Below are 22541 nucleotides of genomic sequence, written 5' to 3' on the forward strand. Positions count from 1 at the left end.
GTTTCAGGAGCTTATGTTGTGAGGGTACCATGAATCCTTTATTAAGCAGTATATATTTAGCAATAAATATATTATTGGTGGTCTTCTGTCATCTCCACTAAACATAACGTCCTATTCATCGTCTGACAGCCCTCCATTTACCACCCTACAAAGGAGAGGGATCTGAGTCTCCTTTTCAAACCCCTGTCCTAAGCTAGGCTGCAGAAGCTAGAATAGGAAGGCTGAGTCATCTTAAAAGAAAATGAAGTGTACCAAAGCCACATAGAACAAAAGTATGTTTTCTAGATCGTTTGTTTTAACACATGGCTGCTTTTCTAGGGTATCAACCCGGGAGCTGAGGACGTGTCTTCTCTTTACCGCAGAAAGTAGGTACCCTCCCTTGTCATCTGTGCTGTCTCCCCTCCTCCACTCCCAGTTATTGGCATGACTGCAGGTACCTTATTAACTAGCAAAATGACTGCCATGGCACACTGACCGCTTGGGACTGTGCCAGGTATGGCACAGCATGGGCAAAGAGGGCCAAAATGGTCTTCCAGCAGCCCACTTAGGAGCTAGGCTACGGCCTGAGCTGCTCTTACCCTCAGGGTTCTAGGTAGTTCCAGAGTAAAGGCCCTGGCCTCAGATGCTCATACAAGGATGACTCTCATAGTGCCTTATCGGTTTCCTCATTTCTCATGGCTGAAGCAAGGAAGATTGGGTAGATAGGATTGTTCTGTTCATTTACAGCTATAATTCCTGAAAATAGAGCCGTGTGGCAGGGCAGGTCCTGGCTTTTGTGCTTGTCCCTTGTAAAGCAAGTGTTGGGTTAGTTCACAGCACTGGGGTAGAAAGGAGAAAGCAAGCTCCAGCCAGCCTGGGCAGCTCTGATGCTGGGTAACTCACTGCCCACATCAAAGGGAGATGACGAGGATCTCTCCATAAGCCCAGGGACCCACAGCTGACCCCCTCCCCTCACCCCCTGGAAGAAAGCAGCTGATACTCGTATTTCTGCACAGGCTCACATGATAGAGGGGACTTTCATTTTTCAAAGAGAATTCATACAGCCATTGATTATACAGAACCATTTCTCAGTACTCTTTTATTTCCACTTAAGAAAAGTGGAATATACCATGATAGGATTATAATTCCAAGACAAGATTGTTGGCTCATCATGTAGGGTACAAATACACACTTAATTGACATTTTAATGAACGCAAAGCATGATTAATTAAGCATCTCTGCCTTCGTTGTACACGGCTGAAGCAGGAGCCCAGGGAGGGGAAGACTGCACAGCTTTCCTTGGTGGGGAAGACAGAAGCCCCTGTAGTCCTGTCTTGTTGTGGGGAGACTAACCCATGTTCTGTCGGTTGCCATAGCCCCTAGGATGGGTGTCCTTCCAGTCATCCCACTCCCGAGCTCTGTGGACTGCCTGTTCATCATCCTCTTCCTCCTGTTCCTGATCTTGTTGCTGAGCTGCTGTTTTGAACTCTGCCCAAGTGGAAAAATGAGAAAGCAGGGGTGAGGGAAAGAGTGACTGTCACGGGCCCCAGCTCCACTCTGAATACGACCACGTAACAAGAGAACAAGGAATATATACCTAGCTGCCTACCCTGGGGCCAGCAGAACTGGGGAGAGTACTTACTATTACTTAACAGGTGACATGTTAAATAATAGTAAGACAGGATCCTCTGAGTGGTTTTCACGAGAAGGCAAAAACATAAAAGTTGCCCCTCAAAATGAATTCTATTTTGGGAAAGAATTCTTGCTAAAATGGCCAACCCCTCATAACAGAAAACGAAAACACCAACTGACCAACAGAACCCCAGCAAACCAAAAACACTGAAGTGTTTCCATAGTATAGTGGTTATCACACTCGCCTGACAAAAACACTGAAGTAAAAAATATTTATGATTTTATGATTTGTGATTTGCCAGGGAGGTGGGACTATAGGTGACTTCTCCTCCTTCATCCATTTCCTTTATTACAGTTCTACAATTCTGTGTGTGTATAAAATTGGAAATCACAGGGCAGTTGAACCTACCAGAAAAGAATGTGTGTTATTTTGCACGTTTGGAACAGGGTCTGAGGTCCAAATGGCACTTATCATGCAGTGTACCAAATACTAGGTCTCTTTTGCACTATTTTTTTTCTTTCCTTTGTGAGGTAAAGGAACATTTCCTAGCTACCTTGAATTTGCCCACAAGAAATACTCTCATTACCATGATAAAGAATGAAATATGTGGGGAATCTGACCTCTCCTTACAGCTTAGGAGTCTTGTGTTCTGTTTTTCTTTTTTTTTAAACCCTTTTACTGTAAAATAAAAGATACTGGAAATCATACAAAAATATATATAACTTAAAAGTTGATAAGGAGGCTATACCTTTATAGCCTTCACTTGGGTCAAGATATAGATTTTCTGTACCCATCCCCAAAGCTTCTCCATGAGCATCTACCAAATGACACCCTGTGCTCACTGGCAGTTAATCCCTATTCCTTCCCTCCCTGGAAAGCACCAATCTACCTTCTATCTCTATAGAGTTGCCTATTCTGAACTTTTCACATAAATGCAATCAAGTAACGTGTGGTCTTTTGTGTCTGACTTCTTTCACTTAGCATAATGCTTTTGAGGTTAGTCTTATCCATTTTCAAATATTTTGATATATTTTTAATCTACAGGTTTCTTCTTCCATCCCTTTCTTTCCTTACAAGTTCTCTATTGAAGAGGCTGGGGCATTTGACCTGTAGTTTCCCCAAATCTGGATTTTGCCGACCGCATAGTCATGATGGAGTCCAACATGTTCTTCTGTATTTCTGCAGATTGGCAAGTGGACACAGAGCTTGATATGACTCAGGGTTGATCCCTTCTCATGAATACAGGTGGTGCTGTCCTCCCCCAGCAGGTGGCACATAGTATCTGTGTCTCATATGTTGTGATGTTAGCAGCTGTTGATGCTCAATGCCTAGATTCATTAATTTTCCCAGGATTTCAAAATGGTGATACTCTTTAACATTTCTTTTTTTATTAAGTAGAATGCTTTTATAAAGAGAGGCTTTCCCTCATCTACTACTATTTAGTCACCCAGGAAAAGAAAACAAGATTAATGCTTGATTCTTCTGCTTTAATTTACCATTTCTCAAGGTAATAAATTGGTTCCTTATCATCCTCTGAAATTGAACAATTTTTGTTTTAACTATAGTTATGAACTCATGGATTTAAACATATTTGATGGGTTTCGATGAATTGCAATGATTTCTAAAAAATATCCAAATAAGCTTTCTAACTTTAGTTTTAATTTACAGAAAAATTGAGAAGATAGTACAGAGTTCTTATACATCCGTACCCAATTTCCCTTATTGTTAACATCTTACATTACTATGGTTTGTGTGTCATAACTAATGAACCAATACTGATACATATATAACTAACAACTAAAGTTCATACTTTATTCAGATTTCCTTGGGTTTTACGTAATGTCCGTTTTTTTTGGTTCCAGGATCCCATCAAATATTCCATATTACATTAGTCCTCTGTCTCCTTTGTCTCCTCTTGGCTGTGAGAATTTCTCACTTTCCTTGTTTTTGATGACCTGGACAGTTTTAAGGGGGACTCATCAGGTATTTTGCAGAATGTCCCTCAACCTGGGGTTGCCTCCTATTTTTCTCATAATTAGACTAGGGTTATGACTTTTGGAAGAGAATAACAGTGAAGTTTCCTCCTTATCACATCAAACCAAGGCTACACACCACCAACATGACATCACTGCTGATGTTAACTGGGATCACTTCAGGTAGTGTTTGTAGGGTTCCCAACTGCTCCCCCCTCCTTCTATACTATAGTCTTTGGAAGCAAGTAACTAAACATAGCCTACACTTAAGGGGTGAGGAGTTGTGCTGCACCTCCTTGAGACAGGTGTATACACACAAATTATTTAGAATTTTTCTGTAGGGGAGATTGGTCTCTTCGCCCCCATCTATTTATGTAATCATTTATTTCTATCACTATAGACTCACGGACACATTTTATTCCTTGTGTTATAATCCAATACTGTTATTTTCCTGCTCATATTCTTCCAGTTTTGGCCAGTAACAGTTCTTTCAGAAGGCCCTGTGTCACATTAACATACCTCAATAGTTTTTTCTTTGCTGTTGTTGTTTTTTGAGTGCTTCTTTATTTTCTAGTACTACAAAATATTTCAGGTTCATCTTGTATATTCCCTGTCCAGCCTTAGAATTATCCATTTCTCTAAGGAGCCCTTTAATTGGAGAATAGTATTAGAAACCAAGATTTGGGCACTAGACGTGCTCGTTGCTACTGGCAATTATCCTTTTTCAAGCCAAACGGTCTCTGGCCAGTGGAAACGTCTTCAAAGTGGCTTGTGAGTCCTTTTGATATGACCATAGTAGTCTTTGAAAGCTTCTTTCCTATCCTTTATGACAAGATGTTCCAAGCTCATCTTATTTATTTCCTGCCGCAAGCTTGGAATTAGCTATTTCTCTAAGACATCCTGGTTTCTTTTAATGGGAATGGTATTTCAAGAACAGAACCTGGGTTACTAGGTGTGCTCATTGCTTCTGGGCTGGTCATTGTTTCAAGCCTTTTCAGTGGATAAAGCAAAAGTGTGTGTGTGTGTGTGTGTGTGTACTTTTCAATAAAATTTCTCATGAGTTCATATTCAGGACTACAGGGGTGTTTTGTTTCTAACTCAAATTCTTTTGAATTACATCTGTATTCTTCCACATTAAAAGTCTTAGCTCTCAAAGACAGAGGATGATGGAATTTGAATATCTCATAATTACTCAGTTAACATTATCTCACGTTACACAGTCCTGGAATAACACTAATACTGTTACCAATATAATTGCTGAGAACAGTTCTTTTTTTGCATATTCCTTCCCCATTTCTCCATTAAAAGTTACACTATATCTACATTACCAGAGCACTGGGCATATAAGCATTAATACTTTCTCTCTTTCAAATCTCATTTAGTCTTAGTTCTACAAGTAACTATATATTTAATGCTGACTGATAGTCCTTATATCAATGTCTCTCTCATCACTTTGGTTGTCTTAAGCTCATTCTCTAGCAAATTTCTCAGAAAGGGATCATGGGACGAATATTTCCTGAGTTCCTGCATGTTGATAAATACCTGTACCTTTTATACCTAAAAGCCACTTTTACCAGATATAATGTCCTTGGCTCACATTTTTTCCCCTTGAGTATCTTAAATGTTACTCCATTTTCTTCTGGCATAAAGTGTTGGTGTCAAAAAGTTTGAAGATGATCTGATTTTCCTTCCTTTACAACCCACCTGCTGTTTTTGCTGAAGTATCCAAGGCATTTCTTTTTTTAAAAAAAGTCTAGTAATTTTATTAGAATGTGTCTTGCTGCTGGTCATTCTGGGTCAAAATTCGTAGGTACACGGTGTGCTTTTTAAAAGCCAATCTAAAGTTTCCTCAATATTAGTTTTTTTAAAAAAATATCTTTATTGGAGTATAACTGCTTTACAATGGTGTGTGTTTCTGCTGTACAACAAAGTGAATCAGCTATATGTATACATATATCCCCATATCCCCTCCCTCTTGCATCTCCCTTCCACCCTCCCTATCCCACCCCTCTAGGTGGTCACAAAGCACTGAGCTGATCTCCCTGTGCTATGCGGCTGCTTCCCACTAGCCATCCATTTTACATTTGGTAGTGTATATATGTCCATGCCACTCTCTCACTTTGTCACAGCTTACCCTTCCCCCTCCCCATGTCCTCAAGTCCATTCTCTACATCTGCATCTTTATTCCTGCCTGCCACTAGGTTTATCAGTACCGTTTTTTTAGATTCCACATATGTGTGTTAGCATATGGTATTTGTTTTTCTCTTTCTGACTTACTTCACTCTGTATGACAGTCTCTAGGTCCATCCAATATTAGTTTTAAGCATTTTTTTCTTTTTCCTTGCTTCAGTATTCTTCTTCAGATAATCTTATTATCCATGTCAGGTCTTCTTTGCTATCTTTCATATTTGTCACTTTTTCTAGAAATCTGTTCATCTTTGTTTCTTTTTGATTTAAAACATTTTCCTTTTTACTTTAGAAAGGCATTTTCTGTTATATTCACTCATTCTTGTTTTCTTCTAGTTTAGCTTTCATTTCTTTTCTTTTATTCAAATTGAAGTCTAATAGATTTACAATATTAGTTTCAGGTGTACAACATGTTGATTTAATATTTTATATATTATATTCCATTTAGAGTTATTAATAATATTGGGAAAACGGTTGAAGAGTTAGAAGTGGAGATCACCTTCCTCCCCACAAATACATCAGAAATACATCTACATGTGGAACAGCTCCTACAGAACACCCACTGAATGCTGGCAGAAGACCTCAGACCTCCCAAAAGGCAAGAAACCCCCCACGTACCTGGGTAGGGCAAAAGAAAAAAGAAAAAGCAGAGACAAAAGAATAGGGACGGGACCTGGACCAGTGGGAGGGAGCTGTGAAGGAGGAAAGGTTTCCACACACTAGGAAGACCCTTCACTGGCGGAGACGGGGGTGGAGTGGGGGGAAGCTTTGGAACCACGGAGGAGAGCGCAGCAACAGGGGTGCAGAGCGCAAAGCGGAGAGATTCCCGCACAGAGGATCGGTGCCGACCAGCACTCACCAGCCTGAGAGGCTTGTCTGCTCACCCGCCGGGGCGGGTGGGGGCTGGAAGCTGAGGCTCGGGCTTCGGAGGTCAGACCCCAGGGAGAGGACTGGGGTTGGCTGCGTGAACACAGCCCGAAGGGGCTAGTACGCCACAGCTAGCCGGAGGGAGTCCTAGCCGGAGGGAGTCCGGGAAAAAGTCTGGAACTGCCGAAGAGGCAAGAGACTTTTTCTTGCCTCTTTGTTTCGCGGTGTGCAAGGACAGGGGATTAAGAATGCTGCTTAAAGGAGCTCCAGAGATGGGCGCGAGCCTGGGCTATCAGCGCGAACTCCAGAGACTGGAATGAGACGCTAAGGCTCCTGCTGCAGCTACCAAGAAGCCTGTGTGCGAGCACAGGTCATTATCCACACCTCGCCCCCCAGAAGCCTGTGCAGCCCGCCTCTGCCAGGGTCCCCTGATCCAGGGACAACTTCCCCAGGAGAACGCACAGCATGCCTCAGGCTGTTGCAATGTCACGCCAGCCTCTGCCAACGCAGGCTCGCCCAGCATCCGTACCCCTCCCTCCCCTGGGCCTGAGTGAGCCACAGCCCCTGAATCAGCTGCTCCTATAACCCTGTCCTGTCTGGGCAGGAACAGATGCCCTCAGGTAACCTACACACAGAGGCGGGGTCAAATCCAAAGCTGAACCCCAGGAGCTGAGCAAACAAAGAAGAGAAAGGGAAATCTCTCCCAGCAGCCTCAGGAGCAGCGGATTAAATCTCCACAATCAACTTGATGTACGTTGCATCTGTGGACTACCTGAAGAGACAATGAATCATCCCAAAATTGAGGCGGTGGACTTTGGGAGCAATGATATATACATACTTTTCCTTTTTCTCTTTTTGTGAGTGTGTATGTGTATGCTTCCGTGTGTGATTTTGTCTGTATAGCTTTGCTTTTACCATTTGTCCTAGGGTTCTGTCTGTCTGTTTTTCTGGGGTTTTTTTAGTATAGCTTTTAGTGCTTGTTATCATTGGTGGACTTGTTTTTTGGTTTGGCTGCTCTCTTCCTTCTTTCTTTCTTTTTTTTTTTTTTTTACTACTTTTTAAAATTTAAAAATTTTTTAATAATTATTTTTTATTTTAATAACTTTATTTTATTTTTTCTTTCTTCCTTTCTTTCTCCTATTTATTCTAAGCCGTGTGGATGACAGGGTCGTGGTGCTCCAGCAGGGCATCAGGCCAGTGCCTCTCTGGTGGGAGAGCCGAGTTCAGGACACTGGTCCACCAGAGACCTCCCAGCTCCACATAATATCAAATGGCGAAAATCTCCCAGAGATCTCCATCTCAATGCCAACACCCAGCTCCACTCAACGACCAGCAAGCTACAGTGCTGGACCCCTATGCCAAACAACTAGCAAGACAGGAACACAGCCCCATCCATTAGCAGAGAGGCTGCCTAAAATCATAATAAGGCCACAGGCACCCCAAAACACACCACCGGACATGGTCCTGCCCACCAGAAAGACAAGATCCAGCCTCATGCACCAGAACACAGGCACTAGTCCCCTCCACCAGGAAGCCTACACAACCGACTGAACCAACCTTACCCAGTGGGAGCAAATACCAAAAACAACGGGAACTAAGAACCTGCAGCCTGCGAAAAGGAGACACCAAACACAGTAAGTTAAGCAAAATGAGAAGACAGAGAAACACACAGCAGATGAAGGAACAGGGTAAAAATCCATCAGACCAAACAAATGAAGAGGAAATAGGCAGTCTACCTGAAAAAGAATTCAGAGTAATGAAAGTAAAGATGATCCAAAATCTTGGAAATAGAAGGGAGAAAATACAAGAAACATTTAACAAGGACCTAGAAGAACTAAAGAGCAAAGAAACAATAATGAACAACACAATAAATGAAATTAAAAACTCTCTAGAAGGAATCAATAGCAGAATAACTGAGGCAGAAGAATGGATAAGCGACCTGGAAGATAAAATAGTGGAAATAACTACTGCAGAGCAGAATAAAGAAAAAAGAACGAAAAGAACTGAGGACAGTCTCAGAGACCTCTGGGAAAACATTAAAACGCACCAACATGCGAATTACAGGGGTTCCAGAAGAAGAAGAGAAAAAGAAAGGGACTGAGAAAATATTTGAAGAGATTAAAGTGGAAAACTACCCTAATATGGGAAAGGAAATAGTTAATCAAGTCCAGGAAGCACAGAGAATCCCATACAGGATAAATCCAAGGAGAAACACGCCAAGACACATAGTTATCAAACTATCAAAAATTAAATACAAAGAAAACATATTAAAAGCAGCAAGGGAAAAACAACAAATAACATACAAGGGAATCCCCATAAGGTTACAGGTGATCTTTCAGCAGAAACTCTGCAAGCAAGAAGGGAGTTGCAGGACATATTTAAAGTGCTGAAAGGGAAAAACCTACAACCAATATTACTCTACCCAGCAAGGATCTCATTCAGATTTGACGGAGAAATTAAAATTTTACAGACAAGTAAAAGCTGAGAGAGTTCAGCACCACCAAACCAGCTTTACAACAAATACTAAAGGAACTTCTCTAGGCAGGAAACACACGAGAAGGAAAAGACCTACAATAACAAACCCAAACCAATTAACAAAATGGTAATAGGAACATACATACCGATAATTACCTTAAATGTAAATAGATTAAATGCTCCAACGAAAAGACATAGACTGGCTGAATGGATACAAAACCAAGACCCATATATATACTGTCTACAAGAGACCCCCTTCAGACCTAGGGACACATACAGACTGAAAGTGAGGGGATGGAAAACGATATTCCATGCAAATGGAAATCAAAAGAAAGCTGGTGTAGCAATTCTCATATCAGACAAAATAGACTTTAAAACAAAGACTATTATAAGAGACAAAGAAGGACACTACATAATAATCAAGGGATCAATCCAAGAAGAAGATATAACAACTGTAAATATTTATGCACCCAACATAGGAGCACCTTAATATATAAGGCAAATGCTAATAGTCATAAAAGGGGAAATAGACAGTAACACAATCATAGTAGGGGACTTTAACACCCCACTTTCACCAATGGACAGATCATCCAAAATGAAAATAAATAAGGAAACACAAGCTTTAAATGATACATTAAACAAGATGGACTAAATTGATATTTAGAAGACATTCCTTCCAAAAACAACAGAATACACTTTCTTCTCAGGTGTATTGGAACATTCTCCAGGATAGATCATATCTTGGGTCACAAACCAAACCCTGGTACATTTAAGAAAATGGAAATCGTATCAAGTATGGTTTCCGACCACAACGTTATGAAACGAGATATGAATTACAGGAAAAATATTGTAAAATATACACACATGTGGAGGCTAAAAAATACACTACTTAATAACCAAGAGATCAGGGAAGAAATTAAAGAGGAAATCAAAATATACCTAGAAACAAATGACATTGGAGACGCGATGACCCAAAACCTATGGGATGCAGCAAAAGCAGTTCCAAGAGCAAAGTTTATAGCAGTACAGTCCTACCTTAAAAAACAAGAAACATCTCAAATAAACAACCTAAACTTACACCTAAAGCAATTAGACAAAGAAGAACAAAATAACCCCAAAGTTAGCAGAAGGAAATAAATCATAAAGATCAGATGAGAAACAAATGAAAAAGAAATGAAGGAAAGAATAGGAAAGAGCAATAAAACTAAAAGCTGGTTCTTTGAGAAGACAAACAAAATTGATAAACCATTAGCCAGACTCATCAAGAAAAAAAGGAAGGAGACTCAAATCAATAGAATTAGAAAAGAAAAAGGAGAAAAAACTGACGCTGCAGGAATACAAAGGATCATGAGAAATTACTACAAGCAACTATATGCCAATAAAATGGACAATCTGGAAGAAATGGACAAATTGTTAGAAAAGTACAACCTTCCATGACTGAACCAGGAAGAAACAGAAAATATAAACAGACCGATCACAAGCACTGAAATTGAGACTGTGATTAAAAACCTTCAAACAAACAAAAGCCCAGGACCACATGGCTTCACAGGCGAATTCCATCACACATTTACAGAAGAGCTAACACCTATCCTTCTCAAACTCTTGCAAACTATAGCAGAGAGAGGAACACCCGCAAACTCATTCTACGAGGCCACCATCACACTGATACCAAAACCAGACAAAGATGTCACAAAGAAAGGAAACTACAGGCCAATATCACTGATGAACCTAGATACAAAAATCCTCAACAAAATACTAGCAAACAGAATCCAACAGCACGTTAAAAGGATCATACACCATGATCAAGTTGGGTTTGTCCCAGGAATGCAAGGATTCTTCAATATATGCAAATCAATCAGTGTGATACACCATATTAAAAATTGAAGAATAAAAAACATATGATCATCTCACTAGATGCAGAAAAAGCTTTTGACAAAATTCAACACCCATTTATGATAAAAACCCTGCAGAAAGTAGGCATAGAGAGAACTTACCTCAACATAATAAAGGCCATATATGACAAACCCACAGCCAACATCGTCCTCAATGGTGAAAAACTGAAACCATTTCCACTATGATCAGGAAGAAGACAAGGTTGCCCACTCTCACCACTATTATTCAACATTGTTTTGGAAGTATTAGCCCCAGCAATCAGAGAAGAAAAAGAAATAAAAGGAATCCAAATCAGAAAAGAAGAAGTAAAGCTGTCACTGCAGATGACATGATACTATACACAGAGAATCCTAAAGATGCTACCAGAAAACTACTAGAGCTAATCAATGAATTTGGTAAAGTTGCAGGATACAAAATTAATGCAGAGAAATCTCTTGCATTTCTATACACTAATGATGAAAAATCTGAAAGTGAAATTAAGAAAACACTCCCATTTACCATGGCAACAAAAAGGATAAAATACCTAGGAATAAACCTACCTAAGGAGACAAAAGACCTGTATGCAGAAAACTATAAGACACTGATGAAAGGAATTAAAGATGATACAAATAGATGGAGAGATATACCATGTTCTTGGATTGGAAGAATCAACATTGTGAAAATGACTCTACTACCCAAAGCAATCTACAGATTCAACGCAATCCCTATCAAACTACCACTGGCATTTTTCACAGAACTAGAACAAAAAAATTCACAATTTGTATGGAAACACAAAAGACCCCGAATAGCCAAAGCAATCTTGAGAAAGAAAAACAGAGCTGGAGGAATCAGGCTCCCTGACTTCAGATTAGACTACAAAGCTACAGTAATCAAGACAGTATGGTACAGGCACAAACACAGAAATACAGATCAATGGAACAGGATAGAAAGCCCAGAGATAAACCCATGCACATAGGTCACCTTATTTTTGATAAAGGAGGCAAGAATATACAATGGAGAAAAGACAGCCTCTTCAACAAGTGGTGCTGGAAAAACTGGACAGCTACATGTAAAAGAATGAAATTTGAACAATCCCTAACACCATACACAAAAATAAACTCAAAATGGATAAAAGACCTAAATGTAAGGCCAAACACTATAAAACTCTTAGAGGAAAATATAGGAAGAACACTGTATGACATACAGCACAACAAGATCCTTTTTAACCCACCTCCTACAGAAATGGAAATAAAAACAAAAATAAAATAAATGGGACCTAATGAAAGTTAAAATCTTTTGCACAGCAAAGGAAACCAGAAACAAGATGAAAAGACAACCGTCAGAATGGGAGAAAATATTTGCAAATGAAGCAAATGACAAAGGATTAATCTCCAAAATTTACAAGCAGCTCAATATCAAAAAAACAAACAACCCAGGCTTCCCTGGTGGTTGAGAATGTGCCTGCCAGTGCAGGGGACACGGGTTCGAACCCTGGTCTGGGAAGATCCCACATGCCGCGGAGCAACTAGGCCCATGAGCCACAACTACTGAGCCTGTGCGTCTGGAGCTTGTGCTCCGCAACAAGAGAGGCTGCAACTGTGAGAGGCATGCACACCGCGATGAAGAGTGGCCCCCACTCGCTGCAACTAGAGAAAGTCCTTGCACAGAAACGAAGACCCAACACAGCCATAAATTAATTAATTAAAAAAATTTCTATCACAATTATACATATTAAAAACAAACAAAAAAACAAACAACCCAATCCAAAAATGGGCAGAAGATGTAAATAGACAGTTCTCCAAAGAAGATATACAGTTTGCCAACAAACACATGAAAGAATGCTCAACATTGTTAATCATTAGAGAAATGCAAATCAAAACTACAATGAGATATCACCTCACAGCGGTCAGAATGGCCATCATCAAAAAATCTACAAACAATAAATGCTGAACAGGGTGTGGAGAAAAGGGAACCCTCTTGCACTGTTGGTGGGAATGTAAATTGATATAGCCACTACGGAGAACAGTATGGAGGTTCCTTAAAAAACTAAAAATAGAACTACCATACAACCCAGCAATCCCACTACTGGGCATATACCCTGAGAAAACCATAATTCAAAGAGTCATGTACCACAATGTTCACTGCAGCTCTATTTACAATAGCCAGGACATGGAAGTAACCTAAGTGTCCATTGACAGATGAATGGATAAAGAAGATGTGGCACATATATACAATGGAATATTACTCAGCCATAAAAAGAAACGAAACTGAGTTATTTGTAGTGAGGTGGATGGACCTAGAGTCTGTCATACAGAGTGAAGTAAGTCAGAAAGAGAAAAACAAATACCATATGCTAACACATATATATGGAATCTAAAACAAAAAAAGTCATGAAGAACCTAGGGGCAGGATGGGAATAAAGACACAGACCTACTAGAGAATGGACTTGAGGACATGGGGAGGGGGAAGGGTAAGCTGGGACAAAGTGAGAGAGTGGCATGGACATATATATACACTACCAAATGTAAAACCGATAGCTAGTGGGAAGCAGCCGCATAGCACAGGGAGATCAGCTCGGTGATTTTTGACCATCTAGAGGGGTGGGATAGGGAGGGTGGGAGGGAGGGAGATGCAAGAGGGAAGAGATATGGGGACATATGTATAACTGATTTACTTTGTTATAAAGCAGAAACTAACACACCACTGTAAAGCAATTATACTCCAATAAAGATGTTAAAAAAATGGCTATATTCCCTGTGCTGTACAATGTATCTTTGTAGCTTATTCATTTTATACATAGTAGCTAGTACCTCAATTTCCTATCATCTTGCCCTTCCCTCCCTTTTTTCTCCTCACTGGTATCCACTAGTTTGTCCTCTATATCTGTGAGTCTGGTTCTGTTTTGTTATACTTTTATTAGATTATTTTTTAGATTCCACATATCAATGATATCATACAGTATTTTTCTTTCTCTGACTTATTTCACTAAGCATTAATACCCTCTAGGGGCCATCCATGTTGTTGAAAATGGCAGAGTTTCAGTCTTTTTAGGGCTAATACTCCACTGTATATATATACACCACATCTTCTATATCTTTTCATCTACTGATGGACACCTTTGGTTGCTTCCATATACTGGCTAATGTAAACAATGATTCTATGAACGCTGGGGTGCATATATCTTTTTGAATTAGCGTTTCCATTTTCTGTGGATAAAAACCCAGGGGTAGGGGCTTCCCTGGTGGCACAATGGTTGGGAGCCCACCTGCCGATGCGGCGGACGCGGGTTTGTGCCCCGGTCCGGGAGAATCCCACATGCTGCAGAGCAGCTGGGCCCGTGAGCCATGGCCGCTGGGCCTGCACGTCCAGAGCCTGTGCTCCGCAGTGGGAGGGGCCGCAGCAGTGAGAGGCCCGTGTACCGCAAAAAAAAACCCCCAAAACCCCCCAGGGGTAGAATTGCTGGATCATATGATAGTTCTATTTCAATTTTTTGACAAACTGCCACACTGCCTTCCGTAGTAGCTACGCCAATTTATATTCCCACCAACAATGTACTAGGGTTCCCATTTCTATACATCCTCGCCAACATTTGTTATTTGTAGACTTCTTGATGATAGCCATTCTGAGAGGTGTGAGGTGTTATCTCATTATGGTTTTGATTTGCATTTCTCTGATGATTAGCAATGTTGAGCCTCTTTTCATGTTCCTGTTGGCCATCTGTATATCTTCTTTGGAAAGACGTCTACTCAGGTTGTCTGCCCATTTTTAAGTTTTCTTTATTTGAGTTATATGAGCTATCTATATATTTTGGATATTAACCCCTTATTGGGCATATCATTTGCAAAATATTTTCTCCCATTCTGTAGGTTGTCTTTTCATTTTGCTGTTGGTTTCCTTTGCTGTGCAAAAGTTTTTAAGTTTAATTAGGTCCCATTTGTTTACTTTTGCTTTTGTTTCCTTTGTCTGAGACAGATCCATAAAAATATTGCTATGATTTATGTCAAAGAGCATTCTGCCTTAGCCTTCATCTCTATTTTTTTTATTTTTATTTTTTGACCACACCACATGGCATGTGGGATCTTAATTCCCCAACCAGGGATTGAACCTGCACTTGCTGCAGAGGAAGCATGGAGTCTTAACCACTGGACCGCCAGGGAAGTCCCAGCCTTGATTTCTTTTTTAATTTACTTGGCTTCATTGGATCTTAGTTGTGGCACGCAGGCTCTTTGTTGCGGCACGTGGGCTGTCTAGTTGTGGCTCATGGGCTCTAGAGTGCATGGGCTTAGTTGCCCCACGGCATGTGGGATCTTAGTCCCCCGACCAGAGATCGAACTCGCATCCCCTGCACTGGAAGGCGGATTCTTAACCACTGACCACCAGGGAAGTCCCTCAGCCTTCATTTCTAAAGTGATTCTTCCTTCTTACTTCCCCCAAGTTGTCACTACATTTCTGAGTTTTTCTAATCCTGCTTTGTATTGTTCTTCCATGTCTTATTTAATTTTCTTAATGTCTTCCAACTCACTTTTAAACAGTATATTTTAAATTTGTTGTTTTTTGAGTGTGTCTTTCTGGAATGTTTTTCTCCCCCCTTTTTCTCTCTTTTTTGTTAATTGAAGTATAGTTGGTTTACAATACTGTGTTAGTTTCAGGTGTACAGCAAAGTGATTCAGTTATATACATATATTTTTTCAGTTTATATCCTTTATATCACTTACATGTGGAGTCTAAAAAATAATACAAATGAATCTATATACAAAACAGAAACTGACTCACAGACATAAAAAACAAATTTATGGTTACCAAAGCAGAGAGGGAGGGAGGGAGGGAGGGAGGGACAAATTAGGAGTATGGGATTAACGGATACAAACTACTATACATAAAATAGATAAGGAACATGGAATGCTTTTGATTCTCTCCTTTTTCTCCTTATAATAATTTTGTGTGGGATCTGACCTTGATTAATTTTCCATTCATTTTTCTCACAGCTTTATTGAGATATTTTTCACATACCATAAAATTTACCCATTTAAAATGTACAATTCAGTGGTTTTTAGTATATTCAGAACTGTGCAACCATCATCACAATCTGTTGCTCATTCTTATGTGTACTAAGCTTTCCTGAACTTTTAGAAAGAAGTATGGTTCAGGGTGGCTTTTCTAACTTCACAGAGGCTCCCTTTCTGCTGTTTTTATGTATGTTAAAGAAATAGGATGACTTGCTTGATGAGAGTTCTTGGTTCTGGTCCTCTATCCCATTCTTATCTAGACCTTTTCTTTCCTTATTCTTTATTGTCCCTGTTCTGCTCAATTTGAATTCTGTTCTCAGCAATTTCTCCTCAGTGTGGGACCGTGTATGAGTAGGGAGATCTGGTGGCTCATTTTCAGGAGTTCATTAAGGGTTAGCCTGCTCCATCCCTTTCAGACCTTCTGACCACAGGTTCCTTGTATTCAGTTTTTATTGGAGGGAAAAACCCCTCCCCATTTCAACTAATGTTCTTAAACTGAACTGCCACACTTTTATTTTTTTCATTAAAAATGTTTAATTGAAGTATAGTTGACTTACAATATATTTGTTTCAGATGTACAACATAGTGATTCTATATTTGTATCAATTATGTGCCATACAAAGTTATTATAATATTATTGACTATATTCCCTGTGCTGTGCATTACATCCCTGTGACCCATTTATTTTATAACTGGTAATTTGTATCTCTTAATCTCCTTCACCTATTTCACCCATCCTCCCATTCTCTCAACCACTAGTTTGTTCTCTGTATCTATGAGTCTGTTTCTGGGTTGTTTAGGACTCATTTATTTTGTTTGTTTGTTTGTTTGCTTGTATTTTGCAGTACACGGGCCTCTCACTGTTGTGGCCTCTCCCGTTGAGGAGCACAGGCTCCGGATGCGCAGGCTCAGTGGCCATGGCTCACGGGCCCAGCCGCTCCGCGGCATGTGGGATCTTCCCGGACTGGGGCACGAACCCGTGTCCCCTGCATCGGCAGGCAGACTCTCAACCACTGCGCCACCAGGGAAGCCTAGGACTCATTTGTTTTATCTTTCTCTGTCTGACTTATTCACTTAGCATAATACCCTCCAGGTCCATCCATGTTGTCACAGATTGCAAGATTTCATTCTTTTTTATGGGTTAGTGTTGTTGGGAAAACTGGATAGCTACAAGTAAAAGAATGAAACTAGACCATTTTCTCACATCATTTACAAAAATAAACTCAAAACGAATTAAAGACTTAAGTGTAAGACCTGAAACCATAAAACACCTAGAAGAAAACACAGGCAGTATGCTCTTTGAAACTGGTCTTAGCAATATTTTTTTGATCTGTCTCCTCAGGCAACGGCAACAAAACCAAAAATAAACAAACAGAACCATATGAAGCTAAAACACTTGCACAGCAAAGGGAACCACCAGCAAAACAAAAAGGCAACTTAACTGAATAGGAGAAGATATTTGCAAATAATATGTCTGTTAAGGGGTTAATATCCAAAATATATAAAGAACTCATACAACTCAGTACAAACAATCTGAATAAGAAATGGGCAGAAGACCTGAATAGACATTTTTCCAAAGAAGACATAGAGATGGCCAACAGGTACATGAAAAGGTACTCAACATCACTAATCATAAGGGAAATGTAAATCAAAACCACCTCAAATGCAATGAGATACCACCTCACACTTGTCAGAATGCCACGCTTTTTAGTGAATACCTGTTTGCTGTTTTGGAATTCTCCTGTTTGTCAGGTCTTTCACATGGTCTGTCAACTCCTTCTGCTTTCTCCTACACAGATGTCCATTCCTTGTTGATCTTGTGGCTATGAATGATTTGCCCTTAACTGTTTTTATTTTGAGTTTCATGGGGATACACTGTCACTTAGTTTTGCTGTAAATATTACCCATGAATTTTTTCTTTTGTCTTTTTACTGAAATGTAACATACATGCAGAAAAATGCACAGACACAGTATAGCTCAGTCAATTTTCACATCTGAACACATCCATGTAATCGGTACCCAGATTAAGATACAAAACATTACTAACTCTTCAGAAGTTCCCCTCAGGTCCAGTTCCATTCATGATCTCCCACTAAGGGTGAGCACCATACTGGCTTTTAACCAGCATATACAAGTTTCAGCCATGTCTGAACTTTATTCTCTTTTGTGTCTGACTTTTTTTACTCAAATTATGTTTGTAAAACTTAAGCTATATTTGTTACTTATAAGTAAAGAACTATAGTCTGTTTAACCTTATTGCTAAATAGTATTTCACTGTGTGAATATGCCAAAATTTATTTATCCATTCTACTATGTATGGGCATTTAAGTAGTGCTCAGTTTGGGGTATTACAAATAACGCTGCTATGAGCATTCTTGTACAAGCCTTTTGAGGAAATATGGTCTCATTCCCCTTAGGTATATACGTGGGAGTGAAACTGCCAGGTCATGAGGGTATACATATGTTTGACTTTTGTGCAACATTACGACCACCAACCCCCCCGAGGTTCTCCATCTTTGTTTCCTTTCTTCCATATACTTTAAGCTTATTTTGTTCTTGTTTTCTCCAACTTCTTAAGTTAGTACCTTAGTAACTGATTTTACCTTTCTTTTTTCTAATATAACTACTGAAAGTTATACCTTTCTCTCTCAGCACTGCTTTAGTTGTATCCCACAAGTTTTAATGTATTTCATTATCATTCAGTTAAAAATACTTCTTAATTTTCTTTGTGATTTCTTCTTTGACTGATGGGTTATTTATAAGTATGTTGTTTAATTTGAAAATATTTAGGGACTTCCTATGTCATTGATTGCTAACTGAATTAGGTTGTGGTCAGAGAACATAGGGCAATTTCAATCTTTGAAAGTTTATGGAGGGACTTCCCTGGTGGTCCAGTGGTTAAGAATCTGTCTTCCAATGCAGGTGACAAGAGTTCAATCCCTGGTTGGGGAAATAAGAACCCTCCTGCCACGGGGCAACTAAGCCTGTGCGCCAGAACTGAGCCCACGTGCTCTAGAGCCCATGCGCCACAACTAGAGAGAAGCCCAAGCGCTGCAATGAAGAGCCCACACGCCGCAACGAAAGATCTCGCGTGCCGCGACGAAGATCCCACGTGCCACAACTAAGACCCAATGCAGCCAAATTAATTAACTAATTAATTTTAAAAATAAATTAATTAGGGCTTCCCTGGTGGCACAGTGGTTGAGAGTCTGCCTGCCGATGCAGGGGACACGGGTTTGTGCCCTGGTCCGGGAAGATCCCACATGCCGCGGATCGGCTGGGCCTGTGAGCCATGGCCCCTGAGCCTGCGCTCCGCAACGGGAGAGGCCACAACAGTGAGAGGCCCGCGTACCAGAAAAAAAATTAAAAAAAATAAAAAAAAAATAAATTAATTAAAAAAAGAAAGTTTATGGACACTTATTTGGTGGCCCAGAATATGGTCTAAGTTAGTGAACGTACCATGTGCATTTGAAAAAAGGTGTATTTTGCAGCTATTGGATATATTTTTCTATAAATGTCAAACAGGTTAAGGTGGCTGCGAGTTTTCTCCAGATCTTTTATGTCCTTACTGATTTTCTGTCCAGAAATTCTTTCAGTTATTGAAAGAGAAGTATGAAAATCTCTAACTATGGCTATAGATTTCTCTATTTCTCCATTTAATTGTCAATTTTTTCTTCATGTAATTTGAAGGTTGTTATTAGTCACAAACATGTTTATGATTGCTATGTCCTCCAGATAAACTGCCCCTTTTATCAGCACTAAATGTCCTTTTGAAAGTCCAGTAACACCTTTTGTCTTGAAGTCTACTTTATCTGACATTATATAGCTACTGCAGCTTTCTTATGTTTACTGTTAGCATGGTATATTTAAAAAATCTTTTTACATTCCACCAATCTGTACCTTTATATTTAAATGCATCTCTTGATAGGAGATCAAGAGGGTAGTGTAAGAAGATGTGGAGTTCACCTCTCCCCATGAACACATCAAAAATATATCAACGTGTGGAACAATTCTCACCAAAAACTAACTGGAAATTGGCAGAAAGACTCCTGTACAACCAAGGTTGTAAGAAAGATACACAGAAGTCCACAGAGAAGTCTGGGCTCCACTCATGAGTACTGTGTGGGTAGACTGCCCCCAGGTAGGGTAGAGAAACCAGTAGCCTGCTGTCCTAGGCTACTGGTTTCATGCAACAGCCATGCTGCGCTCTCAAGCCAGAGCTGAAAGAATGTTCTAGCCCTGCTCACTTCATGCCACAAGCATGACACTGGATCTAAGGTGGCCAGGACCTGGGAAGAGACTTGACCTTGAGATGGAGAGGTGACCCAGCTCTGGGGTGGAGCCCAGGTGGGGCAGCAGTGGTGACCATTGCTGGAATTTACTCAAGAGGTGCCCCAGAAGCAGCCCAGACTTCTGATGGCAGCAGAGCTGCTGGGTTTCCCACAGCCGCTTTGCTGCGTGTGTACCCTAACCCAAGCTGAATGTTCTGGCCCTGCTCACTCCATGCCACAGTGTGGCACTACAAAAAAAGGAAATTACAGGCCAGTATATTTGATGAATATAAATGCAAAAATCCTCAACAAAATATTAGCAAACCAAATCTAAAAATATATAAAAAGGATCATATACCACGATCAAGCTGAATTTATTCTAGGGTCACAAGGGTAATTCAATATATGCAAATTAATCAGTGTGATACACCACATAATCAAAAGGAAGGATAAAAATCACATGATCGTCTCAATAGATGCAGAAAGACCAATGTGACAAAATTCAACATCCATTAATAATAAAAACTCTGAAAGTGGGTATCGAGGGAACATATCTCAACATAACAAAGGCCATTTAGGACAAACCCACAACCAATGTCATACTTAATGGTGAAAAGCTGAAAGCCTTCCTGCTAAATTCTGGAACAAGACAAGGATGCCCATTCTCGCTACTTCTATTCAACACAGTATTAGAAGTCCTAGTCACAGCAATCACACAAGAAAGAAATAAAAGGCATCCAAATCGGAAGGGAAGAGGTAAAACTGTCATTATTTGCAGATGACATGGTACTATATCTAGAAAACCCTAAAGTCTCCACCCAAAAACTATTAGAACTACTAAATGAATTCAGCAAGGTTGTAGGATACAAGATCAATATACAGAAATTTGTTGCATTTCTATACACTAACAATAAAATGCCAGAAAGTAAAAAAAAAAATCCTGCTTAAAATTGCATCAAAAAGAATAAAATACCTAGGAATAAACTTAACTAAGAAGGTGAAAGACCTATACTCTGAAAACTATAAAACATTTATGAAGGAAACTAAAGATGATACAAAGAAATGGAAAGATATCCTGTGCTCTTGGATTAGAAGAATTAATGTTATTAAAATGGCCATGCTGTCCAAAGCAATCTACAGATTTAATGCAATCCCTATCAAAATATGCATGATATTTTTCACAGGACTAGAGCAAATAACCCTAAAATTCATATGGAACCACAAAAGATCCTGAATTGCCAAAGCAATCTTGAGGAAAAAGAACAAAGCCAGAGGTATAGTGCCCCCAGACTTCAGACTATACTAAAAAGCTACAGTAATCAAAACAGCATGGTACTGGCACGAAAACAGACATACAGATTAATGGAACAGAATAGAGAGCCTAGAAATAGGCTATGGTCAATTAATCTATGACAAAAGAGGCAAGAATATACAATGAAGCAAAAACAGTCTCTTCAACAAGTGGTTCTGGGAAAATTGGACAGCTACATGTAAAACAATGAGATTAGAACATTCCCTCACACCATATACAAAAATGAACTCAAAATGGATTAGGAGACCTAAATACAAGACCTGAAACCATAAAACTCCTAGAAGAGAATATAGGCAGAACACTCTGACTTAATCGTAGCAATATTTTTTTTGGCTCTGTCTCCTAAGGCAAAAGAAGTAAAAGCAAAACTAAACACATGGGACATAATTAAACTTAAAAGCTTTTACACAGCAAGGGAAAATACTGACAAAATGAAAAGACAACCTAGATGGTGGGAGCAAATATTTACAACTGCTGTGACCCATAAGGGATTACTATCCAAAATATTATGAACAGCTCATACAAGTCATCATCAAAAAAAACAAAGAACCCAATAAATGGGCAGAAGACCTGAAGAGACAGTTTTCCAAAGACATACAGATGGCTAACAGGCACATGAAAAGATGCTCAACATCACTAATTATTAGAAAAACGCAAATCAAAACCAAAATTAGGTATTACCTCACACCTGTCAGAATGGCTATCATCACAAAGTCTACAAATAACAAATGTTGGAGAGGATGTGAAGAAAAGGGAACCCTCTTACACTGTTGGTAAGAATGTAAATTGGTGCAGCCACTATGGAAAACAGTACGGAGGTTCCTCAAAAAACTAAAAATAGAACTACCATATGATCCAGCAATTCCACTCCTAGGTATATATCTAGAAAAAATGAAAACACTGATTCGAAAAGATACATGCACCCCAATGTTTATAGCAGCACTATTTACAACAGCCAAGAGATGG

General features: G+C 39.7%; 1 protein-coding gene across 1 annotated transcript in view; it reads right to left on the reverse strand.

The window, feature by feature from the left end:
* Window positions 1–1050: 1050 nt before the first annotated feature.
* IGBP1 (immunoglobulin binding protein 1) overlaps window positions 1051–22541 on the reverse strand; it is a 38413-nt gene continuing 16922 nt past the window's right edge. Inside the window, exon 6 of the mRNA XM_067723517.1 lies at window positions 1051–1467. Within this exon, the coding sequence (XP_067579618.1) occupies window positions 1328–1467 (140 nt within the window). The 3' untranslated portion in view covers window positions 1051–1327. The remainder of the gene's footprint in view (window positions 1468–22541) is intronic.

The sequence above is a fragment of the Pseudorca crassidens genome, chromosome X (genome assembly GCF_039906515.1).
Source record: "Pseudorca crassidens isolate mPseCra1 chromosome X, mPseCra1.hap1, whole genome shotgun sequence".
Classification (NCBI taxonomy): Eukaryota; Metazoa; Chordata; class Mammalia; order Artiodactyla; family Delphinidae; genus Pseudorca; species Pseudorca crassidens.